We start from the raw sequence: 19,183 nt of genomic DNA, 5'->3' as shown, positions 1-19,183 counted from the left end.
CATTAGCTGTCGCTAAACAATACCATCAGAACAATGATGGCTCATATTTTGTGGGGTCATTGTAGATTTTAAAGATCATACCAGTGTATGACCACATGCCTGTTTACAGGTTTTGGTTCCTAAACCATTGTCCCAAGGGGACAGATGTCACCTGGTTTCCGAATAGAGCTTTAAATAAAAATGACCGCAAATTCTTAAAGCATGTGTGTTAACTAAAATCATTAACTGCAACTGTGCAAGAGTATTAAGATGATTGCGAGATCATGCATGGATACATATATCTCTCTGAGGGACATCATATCACATTACCTGGTGATAGAGGTTTTTAAATCAACATTCTTGAACTGGTGACGATCCCTATGGAGAAATATATATGTCTTACATTTCAGCTGTACCTAACTATATTACCGATCAGCACAAAACGCAAAAAACATGCCCCTTGAAAAGAAAAAAAAGGAATCACCTTAGTCACGTGCTGCTGAATTCTTTTGTGAGCGTGTTCTAGGGAGGAACCTAAGCCTTGGTGAGAACCGCAATGGGGGCTTCTTAGAAGAAGATGCTTTCTTTTTCGCAGCTGGGTAATTTTCAGAGTCTTCCAAAATTTCACCTGAAAGAATCAAGATGTCCTATCATGCAAGTATTGGAAACTAAACAAGGCTGGTTATAAAATATGCCAGTATAAAAAAGATCAGAAATTTGCCATTTGCTTCAATCACCTTGATCTTCCTCAGTAGGTCCAGTAACACTGGATGCTATGGTCCTCTTCCTACTCTCCAGCAAATTGGTCTTGGTATCTACAGAAGAGGGAATCAGTTTCTTCTTCTTTCTCTCACTATTCTCAGGTGTGACAAGTTCTTCTGCATCTTGAATCAAGTTGCTGCTTCTCACCTCTTGCTTGATGTTTGCATCCCTCCTCATTTTCTGCTCTGCAGAATGCATTAACCTTGTGCTTACAAGACTTTTGAACTTTTCATTTGAGGACCCTTGCCCCACTTCAATGGTCGGATTTAGTATCTCTCTCTGTACAGCTGAACGAGTTAACCTTGTTACTGCCATGCTACCACTCAGCTTCCTATTTGTTACTGAAGTTTTCAAATGCTTCATGGTGGTAGAGCTACCCAGTTTCTTGCCTGACTCTTTAGATGCTCCTTCTGCTTTCTCTTGTGAACTTAAAGAATCTGGGAATTCCTCCAACATATATTTTTTCGTAATCTTTCTTCTAGTGGAAATAGATGACGTTGATAAATTTCTACCTTCAACTGGTGCATCCCTGTTTGAATTCTGGGTGGAACTTAAAACAACAGATGCATCATTCCTGATTTTGGAATCAGAGTTGACGAGCAAGCCCTCAACATCCAACAAGTGCTCATTGACGTGCTTTGCCAGATTTTCTGGTGCCGGGTCCTCATGGTCATATTTTCCTATTTGACAGACAGGAAATTCAGGTTCATGTGGTAGTTCATGCACTAATGAAGCCAGAGCTGCACGAGCAGCAAGAGGGCTGAGAAGAGGCACATCTTCCACATGTTTCTCGTGTTCGATCTCAATTTGTTTACTCTGGCCCCTGGCAGATGTTCTGAAATCATCATGACAGCTTAACAGATATGTATGTGAAGTAGCAACGACTTTATTCTGTCTGTGGTCATTGAGGTTAGCTGTAAACAGGAAATGTTCAGTTGTATCATAAGCCGACCAACTAATCAAATCAATAGTAACTATAATAATAATTCATCTGGAAACTTGTAGATAAGTTTTTGACATACATACTCATATGCAATGTTCACCGTCTCCATACTAGACCCTGTACCGGTGAAATCCCACTATAATATCAGAGCACAGTATTGTACAGTATGGCTGTGTCAGTACAGGATGGTTTGGCATACCAGTACGGTACCGATATGGTATGGTACACTCCATACCGGGCGGTATAGGTGGTACAGCAAATGTTGCTCATATGCATAGGATTGTAAAGATATTCCAAGTATGTGCTGTTATAATTTGTCATTATAAAAATAACAAAAAAAAATAGCAGTACGTAGTTTAAGGATATCATATGGATATATAGTCCATTAGTTATGGATGAATGGATAACAAAATAACACTATTAAGTGCTATTAATCAAGCCAGGGGCCTTGCTTCCTAGATGGAGGCAAAATTACAATAATTTGTGTTTATGAACAAATAGTCTACATGCTATGAGAGGTAAATAAGTTCATTTGAGGCTTTGAGCAGTTCTTTCTTTTTTCTAAAAAAGTGCTTTTCTTAGACCAATGGAGTCCTCCTTCCATTTTATATCTTTATTTCCATCGCGTTAACATTTAAATTTAAGGGAAAAAAATGACCAGGAAATTCATTTTTCTTATAACTGATCAAAATCAATGGCTGCAGATAGAAACCTACGTCTTTTAACTTCTAAAAGAACATCTTTCGAGCCCTCGGATCCGTCAGCCAATTTGCTTAATTCTTCTATTTGCTTTTCCAACAATCCATGGAGGTCAGTTTCACAGGTGGTTTCCTCTAAAAGATCAAGGAATGAAGGAACTTGCACACCATTTCTACAAGTCAAAGCAGTTAAGAAGGCAGCAAACACTGGGTGGCTATCAATGTCTTTATCAGAGTGTTTCATAACTGACTTCGATGGAACAGTCATAGTTTCCTCATTCAGCATAGGATTGAGCCATTTGACGTCAAAAGTGCATCTGCAGTACACTCGGTTTGAGTGTTTCACTCTGTATGTCTGCAAATGACACAGATCAAATGTGAAACCAAATTTGCATGGAGCAAGCATTCGTATAATGAACAGATAAAAATGCAATAGGAAGAGTTGAAGAAGAGCATCTTTAACAGTCCTTTTGGAAGTTTTGCCCTTATCTTTTCTTTGGATCATGTTACCTGCATGGGCAAGAATCTACACACCCAAACTACTAGCATTATGTTCCCTTGTAGAAACAATAGAGTTCAAATTAATCATTATACAAGTTCAAAGGGGCAACAAAAAAAAAAACTTAATGTTAAGTTGATACTAAGCTTCATTTCCACTTGAGACAACAACAATAACGTTCTCAAGTACCTATTGTTAAGTACACCCTAAAGCAGGAATGGTAGACTGCTAAAACCCTGAGTTTGGGATATCTGAAAACACTGGATCTAACTTAATAAAATTATGAAAAATAATTGGACTAAAAGAGTCATGACTCTCCTTTGAAATACAAACAACAGATATTAATGTGCCCAACCATAAGTTAACAAACAAACCAGTAAGTACAAAACTGGTTAACAATGTCTAATAATAAACTGGAAACCCAGTTACCCATCAACTCCTTGGGGTGCCACTTCAAAGTTCCTGTTCACTCTGTATAGGGGGCCCGGACATCCAAGGTTGAATAAAGGTTTAACGCATAGAGGAAGTATTTTTAGGAGAACGGTTGGTACTAGAGCAAAACCTGCACCATTCTTGTATGCTGTGGTTAGTTTATTTTTCAACACAGAACTGCCTGATCTCACACTGCCCAGCTATCTGGTCAGATCTTTCTTCTAACTATGTCATCTTTGCAAAGCTAACCTTACAAGAAGACATCCCGTTTTTCATTTTTGTCAACCCACATGGCCAAAAATTTCATGCATGAGAAAATTATACATACGCATTCAGCTACTTCAATGTGTTTATAGTACCATTTGATAATATCTATAGAAATTACAAGAGAACATGTCCTAATTTGATTTTGGTTTGTCACACATTAAAAGGGTGGCCTAATGTATGAGGCTCCTGCCATTGCAAGGTCTAGGGGAGGGTTAAATGTATGCAGCAATACCCTCACGTAGAAAGAGGTAGTTTCCATGTTTTGGTCTGTCATACACATCCCAGTCAAATCCAAGCTTTGACTCACTGAACTATTAATTTCCTGCTCAAAACATTGTGAACATAGTATAAAACACTATTCTCTTCCAATACCTGAAACAAAATGAACATGTGAATGGAAATTCCTGTCTCAACTAAGTAAAATAGGCTATTTGGCTTCATTCCAAACAGAAATTGAGCATGTAAGAAAAGCAAAGAGAACTCCCACAACATAAATAGAAATTCCACATGTTTCTTCCTTTTATTATTATTTGTAATCACGTAGATCTACAGGAACAGAAAGATTTGGTGTAAACTAAGTACCTTCTCTATAACAGCATCAAAGAACAAGCTCCTAGTCTGACCCTTGCGCATGGCTAGAACACAATCTCCTTCTTTGATATGAGAACACTCACCATCTTGGAGAGGGATGGATCGAAAGCGTAAACGTGCTAAGGCATCTTCTCTGTTGGATATGATATCTTCTTCATCGCAACTTTCAAATTCCACAATAATAAAAGAAGTTGCATCATTAGACCTACACAGGTAATAGTCATGATTCAAAAATCTCAATAAAAGTCAGAAAGAAAAAATAATTAGAAATAACTCAAACTTCAAAAAAATGAAATCATACACATTTTACTTACTGATTATGTCATACCTACACATGCATATATACATATGCAAGTCTACATGTGCATAGGCATGTCTATAATCTGATTAAAATCACAAAAGCAGCTGTTAGTTGCCACGAATTTATGTATAAGTATGATGTTGACGTGTATTTTCTTAGGCATACATAAATGTTTGTATATCTATATAGAAAATCAAGTTAAGGTGCATTTGCAATTCGGAACAGCATTATTCTACTTACACCTTAGAACAATTTAAAAATAAGCAATTTAAATAGGTGAACAAGAAGACAAAATTAGATAGCATGCACGTAATTAAAGCCTTTATAAATGCTAGAAGTACAAGTGGATTAATAAGAACTAGATGCAACTCACGAAAAAGGGAAGAACTTAGCTTTCCTATTAGTTTCAATTTTTTCCCCCTCAATGGCATAGCAAATACAAAAATTGCATTGTTGATGTTAATATCACAAATAACTCAAAACTCAAATTTGTACAGCCCTTGCAGCTCTAATAAAGCCTTCTTTCAATGATCTCACTTGGAGTCTGAGAAACTTCTTGTACAAGAGATAGGATCCAGATGAAAGATTGGTTAATTTGGCAATTTGGCTTTTGAACTGCATGTGATTCCTTATATGAAACCTTGCCTTCTTTGGTGGCATGAACTTAGCTTGTTAAACCAATTAGGTAGCTCTAATGCAAGCTTTTATTGACCAAAATTGCTTTTTCCAGGAACTCAGTACCAGCATAGGGGATTGACATAATGTTTAGAGCCAATTGTAAGACACTGAAACTTCATTGGACCACATGTTAATCCACGACTATAATTTCATGTGGATAAGACAAGCTAGTTTATTGAGATAATTGTACAATTCTCATAACATTCATTACTACCAATGTTTCATATGGTAACATGATGTCCTGCATGCACATTCAGATACTAGATGGTCAGAGTTCCCAGCACTAATGCACAAAATATTCTGAAACCATTTCTCAGAGATACACATTACTATACAGCTTCCTTTCATTCCCACCAGCATCAATACGATGGCGTGCTTGTCTTTCATGAACATTAAGATACTACGTAGGCAATGTTCTTTACCTTAGCATGAACAAAAGGTTATAAAACCATTTCTCAGGTATACAAATCAAGCACGGATTACAAAAGGCACATTCTTATTTTAAATACCAAAAACATTGCGAGATTAGATAGTTAGTCGTTGGAAGTGGATTTAATGAAATAATTCACCAATGCCTAATTGTATGACCAGAATGATGCAAACTTAGCTATCAACTGTAGATATTTCCCTAACCCTACAAAATTGATAACATAAGCTACACAGCACACTGAGAGAGAAAATAGTTACAAGCAAACAATTTAGCATATGAAGAAAGCATAAAAGCTAATCATTGCTACCGTGAACTGAGCCTTCCTGCCAGTAGCTTCTATTACACAAATTTAACTCCTAGGAAACACAGTCCAAGAATTGGGAGCACCTATTGGGGAACGATTTAACATCTTTGTGCGTGGAAATGTCACTAGACAACAATATTCAAAGATTGCACAGATAAATAAAGATCAGGGTCACAACATTCGATATAATCCAATATATTGAAGGTGCGATCCATTAACATGGAAGCACTTCAGAAAGGACTAAGGTCATTTGGAGTTCTGAATCACCCATCAATAAAAATACTTGAAATCGAACCGAAATGCCAATGGCCAATCCCAAAATTCGGTGAACAGGAAAGAGAGGACCTCAAGGAGGCGCGGCAAGGGTGCCAAGAGCCGTCCTCCTTGCGCATCGCCTCGAGCTCCATGGACTCTCCAGCGATCGAAGCCATGAGAGCTCTCAGGTCATCAAACACTAGCGAGAGAACAAGGAGATGGGGAGCCTCCTGCTTCTCCCCGAGCGAGGAGAGGAGCCTGCTCGAGGTCTGAGCTCTGCAATGGGGAGAGGGAGGAACCAGAGGGGCCACGCTACTTTTTACTGTCGGGCTGTCGTCCGGCGGTCCGGCAGGTCAATATTACACGATGAGCAACCTTTCATCGGACGGTTTGGATTGATGGAACGCGCTCGAGCAACGGCGGCCCGATGCCCGATGGATGACGGGCACCCTTTTATGTTGGACCTTCGGTTTAGCACCATCGCGCACGGTGCTCTCGGTACTTGTCTGACAAGGTCCATCACGACACCGTCAGATCTTGATCTTACGTTCATAAGAATCCTTCGAATGTGGACAGCTGGGAGCCTTCCGGATCCGACCGGTTCGAGTTGGATCGAGTTCTTGGGCCTGAGGTCAATTGGTCGTCCGGAGCCATTTTGTATCGGTCGTGTTGATTGGACTTTCCAATGACCAAATATGATTCGCCACCATGCAAGTTTTGGCCGAGATCAAGTCATTTCTGGGCCCCGATGGTTATCAAAATGATCTTTCAGACGTGCTTAAAATGTAGCTAGATTCCTTCTCCAATTTAATTACTTATGGGGTTAATGAAGCTCGATGCGAGACATGGGGTCAGAAATCTTAGATCTGGATTATTTATGATTGCTCCTTCATCTACAAGAAGATTTATACTCGTGCCTCTACAGTACTGGTTCAGATCAGATGGTTAGTTGGGGATGATATTTTGATTAATGTGAGCCAGATGCTAGAATTTTCAGCTTGCCCTCTTCTGATGGCTGACTTACATTAGTTTTAAAGTAAACGAATATCTATGAATCTGTGACTTGTTCACTATTGATGTAGAGACTGGAGAGCACAGGATTCATTCATCTTTTTAGTAGTCTGCTTACTTATCAGATTCTCATCATCTCGATGTTCATCTATTGAACCTAGGATTTGAAGGTGTGGGGCCACTCTTGCAGCTCCAAGACCCTCATGAAGACCTCTTCAAGTGTACAAGGCGGCATTGCATAAAAGGATCGGGGCTACTTAGATCTAGAGAATAGCTGCTCATCTCAGGATGAGGTTTTTTCTTTGGAAGATTGCTTAGAACCAGCTTCCGATACACACATTATCAGGAACAGGGGTATGTACCTTCTAGTCTCTTGCCAGATCTGTAGGCCAGGGATGAGTTGACGAAGCATATGCCCTTCTACAGTGTCCAAGAGTGAGGCTGGTTTAGAGGAGGGTGGAGGGCCTATCTTGGGAGGCTAGTGGCGGTCTTTGACAAGATCCCTTCTTGGATACAATTCGTTGAAGCACAACTGAAGGGTTGACATGTACCTAGAGGAAGGATGTGTATATCACTTATCAATCTAGCTATCCAGAAATAATCTGATCTTCGAAGCTAAGGTGGTGCCTGCACATCGAATACTAAGAAAGCTATGTGATTGGCTATATAATACTGTCATTTTGACGCTGTTGACCCATCCTTTGATGGCCCTTGAGCATTGGAACTCCCATACTACTCTTGCAGTGAATCGGAGGGTTATCTTTATTTCTTTGGAGCTCCTTCCTTGAATTTATCAAAATTAATTTTGATGTAGTGTCAGGATGGCAGAGATAGTGTTGGCTTTATCATCCGAGATCAGAGATCAGATTTTGGCAGTAAGGGCTTATATCTATTTAAGCTATCTGTCCTGAGACTGAGCTTTGAGCTATCTGGATAGGTATTATTTGTATTAGATAGGAGCTGCGGATAGAAAGGATATATATAGAAGGTGATTCGGCGATTGTTATCGGTTGGATCTCAGATGACATAAGACAGTTGGAGGCTTATCCCCTTCTCTGTGACATCTGGACATCTCTTCGTTAGTCTGCTGCAGTGTCTATTCGGTATATTTTTTGAAAGACGAACAGCATACTTATGTTGTTGAGCACGTCAAAGACTAGATCTAGCAATAGGGTGAGACATGCCTATGGGTTCCGTAGGATTTTTTATTTTCTGATTTTATGGGTTGTAGCCACCTAAAATGATACAATCATCTGTTTGGTAAAAAAAAAATGAAAAAATCACTCATCTAGCATGATGTATTGTCCCTGCTCTCTTTGAACCAAAGTCAAATGGAGCCGGGATTCTTTATGGTACATATTTTGCATTACATAGAGTTGTATAATCTTCAATTACCATTATATCCTTCAATCAGAAAGATAGATGGCTAAAATCCAACTATCATATGCGTAGCATGAGTGATACAGTGAGATCCAACAGTCATCCATGAATTAAGATACCTAAATAATGAAAAGTACATGACACGGCCATTTTGCCAACAAAGTTTCATCAACGTCCCCAACCTTGAATATCGTTGTACAAATAAATTTCTTTAGTTCTTTTCCTACGGGTATCCAGCTGTGAGCACATGTCCTACGCATGACTCGTGCCACGTGGGTCGTGGAGCAAATGCTCTGGTTCCATGGCCCACTTATGCCTAATCGTACTTCTAGGTTCCACCTTTCGAAAGTCAGCGGGATCCATACGACGGACCATCGTATCCACTCAATTTTGTGAAAGCATCCAAGCTGGGTTGGACCTCTGGTAGAAAAATCTACACACTACGTGATCGCATATAGAACTACACGACACGTAGATTAAATGTGCCTGGATCACTGCAAACAAATATCGAATAAAATAAGAGAAAGTGCAAGGGAAAGGACAAACATTAGCCGTTCTCGGCTTTTTCCCTGAGAACACTCACAAAACCATAGCCTCTCTCTCCTTTCACATCTCCATACTCTTAAGTCTCCTACTTCTCTCCCATCCCCTTTTATTATTATTATTATTATTATTATTATTATTATTATTATTATTATTATTATTATTATTAAAAATAAAATCACCAATATACCTTATTTCAAGCTAAAAAATATTTTTATAATATTTTATATTTTAATTTTTTAAATTGTATTCATATTGAAATAGTATGATACTCTATTTGTATCAAAAAAAAAAAATTAAAAATCTATATTACCATCAATTCGAATTGCATTTGTTCCATTCAAATTAGTTCTAATTAAATTGATTTCCTCCATATTTAAATAAGTTGACATAGATCTAATTTACCGTGCTCCAAGCTTGATACGAACCTTAAGTTAAAAGAAACTTTTCTTCTATTCTATACTCTATCAGCCACCAAATCTAAAGAGATTGGTTCCCTTCAAATTTAAATTACCTGACACGTTTTTCATCTCATACTTTTGTCTTCTTTCGCATAAAATAATAAGACTATCTAACCTCAATGATCGCTTCGCTTTCGATCAAAAAAAAAAAAAAAATCTAACTTCAATGACCAAAGACAAATCATTTCAACTGGAATTAAAACAGGAAACTAAAATAAATTAGAAATAGAATTCTATTATAAGCATATATGACAAGCTATGTACTCCTGATACCTGTACCAAACCGGGCCAACCCCCAAATATAATATTACTGCATGTGGTGCCCAGACAACACGAGGGACACCACCGAATAGGGTAGCGCAGGAAATGAGAAACCAACCAACTCGAGTCCCGCGGCTTTCTGAAGTCCGCTCTTTCAGCAGACGTGGGGGCCAGGGGAATGATATGGCGTGCATGGCCGCCACCTCTCTCCGCTTCCTTGTCTCACTCGTCCTTGACTCGCTCAAAACCAGGCGTCTAAAAGAAGGCTTCTCACCCACAGCTTGCCCATATCCAGTAAAGAGAGTGAGGGAGAACAAAGATCTACATCCGTGAGTGACAAGAGTGGCGTATGGCTCCAAACTTAAGCCCAGCTTTTGCCTACACCGTCGTCTACGTCCAAGATGTCGCTAAGTCGGTGGCCTTCTACTCCAACGCCTTCGGCTACAGCGTCCGTCGCCTTGACGAGTCCCACAAGTCTCCATTTCTTCTTCTCTCTAAATACAATTTATAACCAAGATTTTCAACTCTCCTATATATATATATATATGTGTGTGTGTGTGTGTGTGTGTGTGTGTGTGTTCTAATGGTGTAATTGCTTTAGATGGGGCGAGTTGGATAGCGGGCAGACGACGATCGCCTTCACGCCGGTGCATCAGAGGGAGACCGACGGCTTGACGGGAGCAGTGCAGGCTCCAGCCGGGGGATTGGAGAGGGGGCCCGTGGAGGTCTGCTTCGCTTTTGCCGACGTAGATGCGGCCTACAAAAGGGCGGTAGAGAACGGAGCCGTTCCAGTGAGCAAGCCCGAAGACAAGGTTTGGGGTCAGAGGGTCGGCTATGTTCGGGACATCGACGGCATCGTCGTGCGCCTGGGAAGCTACGTGGAGGAGCCGCGTCCATGAATAATCTCTCTCACTGCTACATATCGCCCTTCGGATTGCATTACGTTATGCGGCAGATGCCATGGTCTTTGAGATTCGGCTAGTTATGACTATATCTAAAATTAACTAATGCAGGCACCACTAGCATTCTAAGTAATCTGTAAGGATATTAAATAAAGTTCTGCACTGCACCCGAATAAACTAATAATCGTATGAGATCGTTTGTCTTCGGTTTTAGAGATTTCCCATGCAATCTTTCTGGAAAACGGGAAGGTTTGACTAAGCAATTTCCAACAAGATAAATCCTATTTGTATACATCAGATAATTAGAATGTTACAAGGTCCGGATAATCATAATCCTAGAATAATAAGTAATTGATCATAGAGGAGACAGCCCGATTCTTAACCTCATTGGGTTTCTATATAAACATGTGGTCGATAATCTATTTTTTGTAATCTCAAAAGCAGATTAGAGACCTGTTACCAAAAAAAAATTAGAGACCAGGTTTCAACTCAACGCAACCCAAGACCGGAGTGGGCTAGCACCTAATCCGGACTTCTTCAGGTTCCAGCACGAAGGAATTCGGGAAGGTCAGGGCATACTGATTTGCAAAACCGTAACACGACAGCACGTAGAGAGAACGTCCTTTGTTTCCAATCCCAGAATCAGGAGAGGATAATTTCCCTTGTACTCCAGCTATGCCATCATTGGGTCTAAGTATATGTCACATGCCAACCGTTTAAATCGCATGGTGGCTCCAATACTGCCAATAACTTTATCTTGCAAAATGAATGATTCCCACGCAAAGAACTTGATTATAGACAGGCTAGAAGTAAAGAATTAAATGGGGAAAAATAAAAAGGTACAGTAGATAAACAAATCCAAACTTGAAAAAGGAAAAATCTCATGATCGGCTCTTTAGAATGGAGAAGTTTAGCAGCGGAACGGGATAATAAGAAATGTATCAAAAAAGAAGAATAATAATAAAATTAAGAAAATCATGGAATGTAAAATGGTATGTAGAAGTCACAATGTTAGATAAGTAACTACATAGGGTACCTTCTTGCATTCTTAAAAGAATATTAAATTAAAAATTGAACCGCATTTATAAGTCCTAACAACAATAACAAGGGCATTAATTTTCTAGTTGACTTGTAAAACAGGGTTGGCTTCATAAATTGTGAAGCAATTTTTGATAAATAAAAATAACAAACCAGAGACAAGGAATTAGACAAGGCCTTAAATCAGGACACCTACAGACATACAAATTGTGTTAAATGAATTACAACATCTGGATCCTGCTGTTTCTTATGACAAAAACGAGATGGCAACCATGACAATAACACAAACCATTGGCAAACCAACCAAAGATCTAGATGCTCTATTAAACCATCATTAGACAAGCAACAAATTGAGGACACCCAACCTATATATAGTTTCCCAGCAAAACAGGCATGAAGCTATGACTCACCATATCTCCATGAAGCCTGCTTTTAAAGCTTTCAAAGCATTTCCTGCGATCTTCTAACGATGCGACTAACTTTCTTCTTGAAATCATCTCTTCTCTCTCTCCATTCCTTCTGCGATTGGCAATAAAAAGAGGTTTGTGTAATTGTGTCAAAGAAAAGTTCTGTTCAGACCTCACCAATTGATGGCAGATATGAAGAAGAAAAAAATATGTACGAGCAAATAAGAATAACCGAACAATTAGCTCCATATCATCAAGCATTCTTCAATTTCAAGCCATCAAGAATTTGATCATTAAAAAGTTGCCTTGCAAAGATCCCTAGGATATTCTACCAAAATTATCACTAGGCTATTCTAATCAAGGAAGAGCTAGATCCATGGATTAAAGCATCTGCCATGCCAGTTTGTGCCATACAGCAGGTACTGTCCCCATTAGTCATGAGCATGGTGTTCAATTATCTACCTCTATATCCTGCCATCAGTCTGTGCCAGTCCTTATCAAACTGTGTCAGAGCTTTGCTCCATGCACCAATGCACTATTAAACAATGCTGTTGGTAAATTTGGATTGCTCGAGCCCTGGCACAAGGCCAACACACCTCCATATAGCAGGGCAAGCCAGCCTGTGATTGGCATGGCACATGCCAGCCTGTGATTGGCATGGGCACAAGCCAGACCATGATTGGCAAGGGAAAACACACGGTAGTTTAAATCCATGGCTACACCTACATGCGTGTAGAAAAAACACTGCCTACACGATGTGCACATAACTACGATCATCCTGACCCGACTGGCACTTGGTGTAGGATCAGGAAAAAAAATAATATCAGCGCATAGGTAGATCTAGCATTCCACTTCTGAAACATGACCTAAAACCCTCTCCTAATATGAAATTTAAGGAAAAAGTGTGGCCTTGCAAAGACTTCACTTTCTAACATAGTTCCTCCTACTTGGTGGAGGGTCTACGTGAAAAAGGACTTCAACTTTTTATCATAGGATGCTTGCTTGAGCTTTCAAATTGCAATAACAGACATTAGTGCACCAGCTGGCATGGATTTACTGCATGCTAAGGGCACAGGTAGTTGGGGGCCAGACACAGTAGTTTGTTGTGCTATGTTGCACAAGAACACTTCCATGTGAAAGATACTAAAAAACAGGTAGGTTTATGATCATAATGATAGGAAAACATGACTAGGAAATAACAGAAATAACTTGTGCAATAAACCGTTATTATGACAACGTTGCATACAAAGTACCCTTGTGCTTTAGGAGACTTAGAATAGAGTCAGTTAATAATTGACTTCACACTGGTGCTGAAGACATAATGGCATCACCAGTCAACATCTGTGAGCCGATATAATTAGCGTCTGTATGTCCTTCATCTATATTACACGGACAAAGGGGAAGCAGGGCAGGGATTCCCTTGTATATCCTATCATAGCCCCGCATCTGTTTCAAGTCATCAACTTGGTACTGGAGGATTTCTAGTGTGTACTTAAACCATCAGATCTAGAACTACTCACTTTAGGAATATAGCATCTAAAAGGCTAGAAAATTGTATTAATACCCTAATAAATTAAATCAGCAAAATGAAAGATGATGTAGAATTCATACATTAAAGATAAAGGATCAACATGCTTCGTTAACCAATATCAAGAACCACTTGATAATGCTCATGTTTTCATAATTAAGACTAGTTTATTTATCCAGATCCAACTAAATTTAGATCCAATAGTATGTTTCCATGAAAGCATCAAGAAAAATGTAGCTTCAAAGCAAACACATAATTATTAGAATTGAAACCTTACATGTTAATTTATTAAAAAAACTAAGATGATTCAATTTTGGAAAATCAGCCCTAATAAAAAATTTAACATCTACCCAAGGAACAGATATAATTTTCGTGATAAAATAAAGGCACATGAAGAAACAAAAACCTGTATATCTTACCACTCCGACATATATTTTAACTTTGTTTTTCTATTTGTTCAAATTGGTTTGCGCTAAAGTTCCAGGTTCCTTAAGCAAACTTGTTGAGAGATAAATATCACAGCAGATAACAGAAATTCAGGTTGCAGATAAACAGTAATAGCAGTGGTAGAACATTTCTTTGCTTACAGCAGCTTCAATATTTGCAGGCGACTCATCATTGGGACTTGAAAGCATCGAAATGATACTCAAAACTATGCTCTCAACCTGCATATCAAACTATGTTCATTACAATCTGTTCCAAGAGAGGGAAAAAAAAATATACAATTATAAGTAAATGGAAAGGCAACATGAGTTTCCATGCAGAGTACAGGATTGAACTTCAAAACTTCCATCTTAGACTCTTCACCTGAGCAACTTAGTACTACCACCAAATGATGCTTAAATACCATGCACCAGCATATTTCAAAATATACCAAATAAAAATTATAGAAGCAGCATGAAATTCTCTAAGTATTTCCTTGAACCAGGACCAATCAAGTGATCCACTAAACACGGTTGAATAGTGATTCATGACTTTCCCCTGACTTAACATACAATATCATGTGTTTTCAATTTAATCATTTCTGTACTTGTAATTTCAATTTAATTGTTTCTGTACTTGTGATTGCATCCTACTAGCAAAATACATAAGCTTGAGTGTGACAACGAATAAAGAAAACCTTACATTGAATATCAGAATTCTAGCTCACAAGTTCACGTTTTAGGAGAATCTATAGCATAGTCTATAGCAAGCATGAAGAGACTTCCATAAGACGTAGGTTTTCAAACAGAACTTAAGTTGAAGGCCCTTCATATCACTGGGTGAAGAGTACAAAAGCAACCAAACATTCGTCAATTTCTCCTCTCATGGAGAATTTCTGATCGATTGCTATGAAAAAAAAAAATTTTTTAAAGGGAAGAAAAGCTTCACAATTGTCTTCATGTGATGGATGCAATTTAAAATTTAATCTTTGTCCTCAAAAAACAAAAACTTTGAAGGACCCTCCTTCCAACTCACATAAATCAGTCAGAAGAGGAAAACATGGGAAAAGGAGGTGAGCAGGGTCTGCCAGGACAATATGATATGACACCAAGGAAACAAACCAGGAGGGCCGAAAACAATCTTAGAAAAACAAAGTCCCGTGGCACAGACCCCTAGTAAGGCTGCCACTTTCTGCTTTATGAGAGAAAAATGCAAAAGATAGGAGTTCTAGGAAAACATGGCAAGGGCATCACAAAGCTATCAAATTTTATAATACAAAAATATGAAAAAATAACCATAACAACAACAATAATAACTGCTCTAAATACCCTACCATAAGTTGGTAGTTAGAGCTATGTTGATTTGTGATTTGGGAATTGCTTACATTCACAAAAGAACAAAGCATGCTACATTTAATAAATAAAAGTTTCATATGATTAAAGTCCAAACATAAAGAAAGAAGATCTCACTCCTCAACAAGCCGAAAAGAATGAAGCAGCTGGATTGAGGGAAAAAAAGAGAGAGAACCAAACAGACCATAAAAAGCCCCCCAAAAAGCAAAAATTATTCACTCTCCAAACTGAAGAATTTGCCTCCTTTAGCAAGTACCAGTTTCAAGTTAATGTGTTGTAGAGCTCACTTCATACATGAACTACTCTTGCTTTTTCACTACAATAGAAGAAACTGATATAACTCTAGAAAGTCTTCACAAGATTGTCCAAACAAATCACCCACGTGATCCTTGGTCATGAACCAACAGCCCCCCACCCCCTGACAAACAAAAAAAAGGGAAAAAGTACTAAGCTGAGTGCCCTAGTAGCTGGAAAAGCACCAAGAGCTAAAATTACATAATTTTAATTTTTGTGTAAATATAGAAACTTACTTCATGTATAAATATAGATATATGTGCTCATGACAAACAAGAATATGATGAACAAGCTTTTTCAAAATCATAGAGATACTAATAAAATACTTAAGCCAACCATCATTATGTTTATGGCTCCTGCATTGCATATACGAGAAGGAATCAGGAAACAATAACATAACTTGTCAACGCACAAGGTGATGAGTACAGAATTGTAAGATTGTGACGATTGCCCACCATTTACACAGTCAATTCCTTGTTGGGCATGAATTTCTCGTAACTGACACATTAAGCATGTTGTAGATTGTGTACGATCACCAAAAATCATCCATCTTATTTGAAGAAGTTTAAGATTCATTACCTAACTTTTTGAAAATCTGTGCAGAAATGTATTGTGTCTGGGAACATATTTATTAAAAAATAATAAAAACAGTCTTATGATAACAGATGACATTTTTCTATTTAAGGAGAGAAAGGGTGTTCAGGAGGAGGGCTATAAGGTGAGTTACCTACTTACCTTTAAAAGCAAGCACATAGGAACGGCATAATATTAAAAACATACCGTGTGCACAGGTGACCAACGCTCACTTGCAAGCTCATAGCCATTCGGATCTTCCCCAGGAGCATGAAGAATTGATATGCAAACTCGACCATCAGGGTAAACTGTGAAAAATGTGCTCATTGATGAATTTTCAAAATTCATTTTTTTTATAATAAAAATAAACCGGACAGAGACAAATATATGTAACCAACCATTTGGATGCCACATCTCTGATATAAACCTAACTGTAGGAGGGCTATTGGGATAATTTGTTGGAAAGCTCATGATAGCATTGAAATAACCACCTTCACTACAACACAAGGATTGGCCAATCAAGATCACTGAAAAGAAAATGGTGAAATGTATAATGATCTCATAAAAACTTAAAGATGTTAACATTCTACATGCAACTAACTGTAGAATACTTATTTTTTGCTGAACCATGTATATAGAACAGCACATCAGGAATATCTGACAAATTGAAGATAACTAGGACATGATTTAACTAACGTCATGCCATGATTTAGCAGTTCCTAGAAAGATTCTAAGTAACCATCTTCTGAATTCAAGATCTAAGGGAAAGATCTCAACATAGAATTGCAGATGTTAATATGTAAACTTGCGGCTTTATAGTCCCGACCAAATGACTCATAAATATTCAACAAGAACACAAATTGCAAAAGATGAATGACGAATTTAGTAAATCATAAGCAGTAGCTCCAACATGTTCCAAGAAATCAAAAAGATCTTCCTGTAAACTTGAGAAAAAAAAAATACTTCCAAGCAGTGGAACCACAAAAATCCACCATGCAAGAAAAGCACAGCGATGCACACGAATGGATTGTGAGATGAAATATGAATCTCAATACAGAAAGCAACATTTAGGGGGGAAAACATTTTTCCCTCATATTTTCACAACTACACCATGTAAACTCCAATCAATCACATAAAACCCCCAACTTTGCGAGGCTTAGCAAGCCCTGGATTGCAGCAAACCCTGAAAACCTTATTCTAAAAACAAATCCACGCCAGATACCACTATAATCAAGACAAATTCATCATATACATCATGCTCATTTCTATCGACAAGAATTGAGAACGCAGTCAAGCATGGAGTCTAGTATCGAAACCCAAGAGACCAAGTAACACCGTAGAATGAAAAGAAAACGACTTCAAAACCCAAAAGGACACCAAGTATGCTCACTAGAGCGTATCCGGAGGGCCGATGATAGTGACGCTCCACTCAAAGATGTTACTGTCGTCGACGAGGCCAGCGGAAAAGCCGTCCACCGGATTCTTGCTGAGATCTAGACCAAGAACAAAGAAAAGATAGTTAGCTACCGATCGATGCGCTTCCCGATGGCCTATCACTCGAGGAATCGTTGGAAAACATCGATGCGGCGATGGAAGAAGAAGGATCGGATCCTCGTACCTCTCAGTTGTTTCTGGAGGAGGAGGCTTGCCTGGCTCGTCGAGGCCATGAAAGGAGGGAGGCTAGCGGGCGGAGCTTCACTCGGGACCCAAAAGGCGTGGGGTAAAAGGAAAAGCACCGGCCTTGAAGCCGAAGCAGTCGATGGCTATAAATAAAGACTTTGCAACTCGGCTGAGAAAAAGAGGCGGCGACGGGTCAAGAAGGTGTATATAGCGATGGATCGCTTCCCATTTATAGCGCGGTAAATGTAAACATGCGTATATTTCAAGCTTTAACTTTGAACTGATGACGGTAACATTTCGACGACATCGTTGATGGTCCTTTGGCACGTAAGTAACGTGACCATTTTACATATTAACCCTCCACTACTATGTAAATTTTTTGAAGTACCCCACGTAGCAAATACTAATTGGGGGATACGGTTTCCCGATATTATTTTTTTTTTTTGGGGGGTAACATTCCCGATATTAGTTCAAACTGAGAATTGGGAAATAACTCGTGTAAAATCCTCCAATCAAAAAAAATAAAAACACTTGGGTAAAATGCATATATGATATTTAAGTCCCTTCAATATAGCAAATTGCTAGTTGGTATTTTAATGCGAACTCCTCAACCTGCTTTGTCGAGCACGGCTCTTCTTGGCTGGATCCTTATTTTTTATATTGGAGAAAACAATATGCATTGCTTACTAAAATAGTAATTTATTTGTTAACTACAAACATAATGAAAATTTTTGATCATATTGGAAGTGAAACTAGCTATGCTTTCTCTCATGCACGTATCTTCATAGCACTGAACTTATTACGTGCAAATTATATGGATAGTTTTCAATGAACACATTATTTGGCTAAATTTTGTTAATTGATCTTTATTTTTTTAGAGCAATATAGAGGATTAGGGACACCTAATTGTTTCTACCGGTAGAAGCATAAGAAATGGACCACTTTTTGGAAGAAGATGTTCTCTTCAAGTAGTTTGAATAGGTATTCATATAAGCATATCTATATTATAATGAACACTTTATTTGGCTAAATTTGTTGATTAATCTTTATTTTTTAAGAGCAACACAGAAGATTAGGGACACCTAGTTGCTTCTACTGATAGAAGCATAAGCAACGGACCACATTTTGCAAGAAAATGTTGTATTCAGGTAGTTTGAACAGGTATTCATATGAGCATATCTATATTATTCTAATGAAATAACTAACCATGAGCAATTTCAAAAATTTTTCAACGATATAAAATAGATAATA

General features: G+C 38.4%; 3 protein-coding genes across 6 annotated transcripts; 1 reads left to right on the top strand and 2 right to left on the bottom strand.

The window, feature by feature from the left end:
• Window positions 1–204: 204 nt before the first annotated feature.
• Window positions 205–6,443, bottom strand: LOC105044440 (uncharacterized). Of its 3 annotated transcripts, none has more exons than XM_010922334.4 (6): window positions 6,230–6,443; window positions 4,163–4,376; window positions 2,401–2,737; window positions 717–1,655; window positions 464–607; window positions 205–357 (listed from the first exon to the last, which is right to left on the bottom strand). In XM_010922334.4, exons 1-5 carry the CDS (start codon window positions 6,313–6,315, stop codon window positions 465–467), a joined length of 1,719 nt encoding a protein of 572 aa, XP_010920636.1. In that variant the 5' UTR covers window positions 6,316–6,443; the 3' UTR covers window positions 205–357; window position 464. The 3 variants fall into 3 exon arrangements, with proteins under 3 accessions (XP_010920636.1, XP_010920639.1, XP_010920638.1); XM_010922337.3 differs by adding an exon at window positions 4,486–4,554 and having other exon boundaries at window positions 205–607; window positions 6,230–6,436; XM_010922336.3 differs by adding an exon at window positions 4,500–4,554 and having other exon boundaries at window positions 205–607; window positions 6,230–6,436.
• Window positions 6,444–10,004: 3,561 nt separating this feature from the next.
• Window positions 10,005–11,215, top strand: LOC105044439 (uncharacterized). The gene is made up of 2 exons (XM_010922333.4): window positions 10,005–10,269; window positions 10,397–11,215. Exons 1-2 carry the CDS (start codon window positions 10,145–10,147, stop codon window positions 10,692–10,694), a joined length of 423 nt encoding a protein of 140 aa, XP_010920635.1. The 5' UTR covers window positions 10,005–10,144; the 3' UTR covers window positions 10,695–11,215.
• A 677-nt stretch (window positions 11,216–11,892) lies between these two features.
• Window positions 11,893–18,101, bottom strand: LOC105044438 (ubiquitin-conjugating enzyme E2 7). 2 transcript variants are annotated; one of them, XM_010922332.4, is made up of 6 exons: window positions 17,931–18,101; window positions 17,703–17,805; window positions 16,711–16,808; window positions 16,520–16,620; window positions 14,258–14,335; window positions 11,893–12,254 (listed from the first exon to the last, which is right to left on the bottom strand). In XM_010922332.4, exons 1-6 carry the CDS (start codon window positions 17,977–17,979, stop codon window positions 12,177–12,179), a joined length of 507 nt encoding a protein of 168 aa, XP_010920634.1. In that variant the 5' UTR covers window positions 17,980–18,101; the 3' UTR covers window positions 11,893–12,176. The 2 variants fall into 2 exon arrangements, with proteins under 2 accessions (XP_010920634.1, XP_019706322.1); XM_019850763.3 differs by having other exon boundaries at window positions 16,711–16,839; window positions 17,931–18,066.
• Between the last annotated feature and the right edge of the window lie 1,082 nt (window positions 18,102–19,183).

This window comes from Elaeis guineensis, chromosome 5 (assembly GCF_000442705.2).
Source record: "Elaeis guineensis isolate ETL-2024a chromosome 5, EG11, whole genome shotgun sequence".
Lineage (NCBI taxonomy): Eukaryota > Viridiplantae > Streptophyta > Magnoliopsida > Arecales > Arecaceae > Elaeis > Elaeis guineensis.
Note: the sequence above shows the minus strand (reverse complement) of the source record. Positions and strands in the feature narration are given on the sequence as shown.

Bases quoted from the DNA above. Each gene is read 5' to 3' on its own strand.
- LOC105044440 (XM_010922334.4), bottom strand. From the start codon at position 6,315: ATGGCTTCGATCGCTGGAGAGTCCATGGAGCTCGAGGCGATGCGCAAG. The intron at 4,377-6,229 runs GTCCTCTCTTTC...TTACCTGTGTAG, and splicing joins CCTTGCCGCGCCTCCTTGAG to GTCTAATGATGCAACTTCTT. The intron at 1,656-2,400 runs GTAGGTTTCTAT...TCCTGTTTACAG, and splicing joins TCTTTTAGAAGTTAAAAGAC to CTAACCTCAATGACCACAGA.
- LOC105044439 (XM_010922333.4), top strand. From the start codon at position 10,145: ATGGCTCCAAACTTAAGCCCAGCTTTTGCCTACACCGTCGTCTACGTC. The intron at 10,270-10,396 runs GTCTCCATTTCT...TAATTGCTTTAG, and splicing joins CGCCTTGACGAGTCCCACAA to ATGGGGCGAGTTGGATAGCG.
- LOC105044438 (XM_010922332.4), bottom strand. From the start codon at position 17,979: ATGGCCTCGACGAGCCAGGCAAGCCTCCTCCTCCAGAAACAACTGAGA. The intron at 16,621-16,710 runs GTTGGTTACATA...CATTTTTCACAG, and splicing joins AGAGATGTGGCATCCAAATG to TTTACCCTGATGGTCGAGTT. The intron at 12,255-14,257 runs GTAAGCAAAGAA...TGCCAATCGCAG, and splicing joins CTGCAAATATTGAAGCTGCT to AAGGAATGGAGAGAGAGAAG.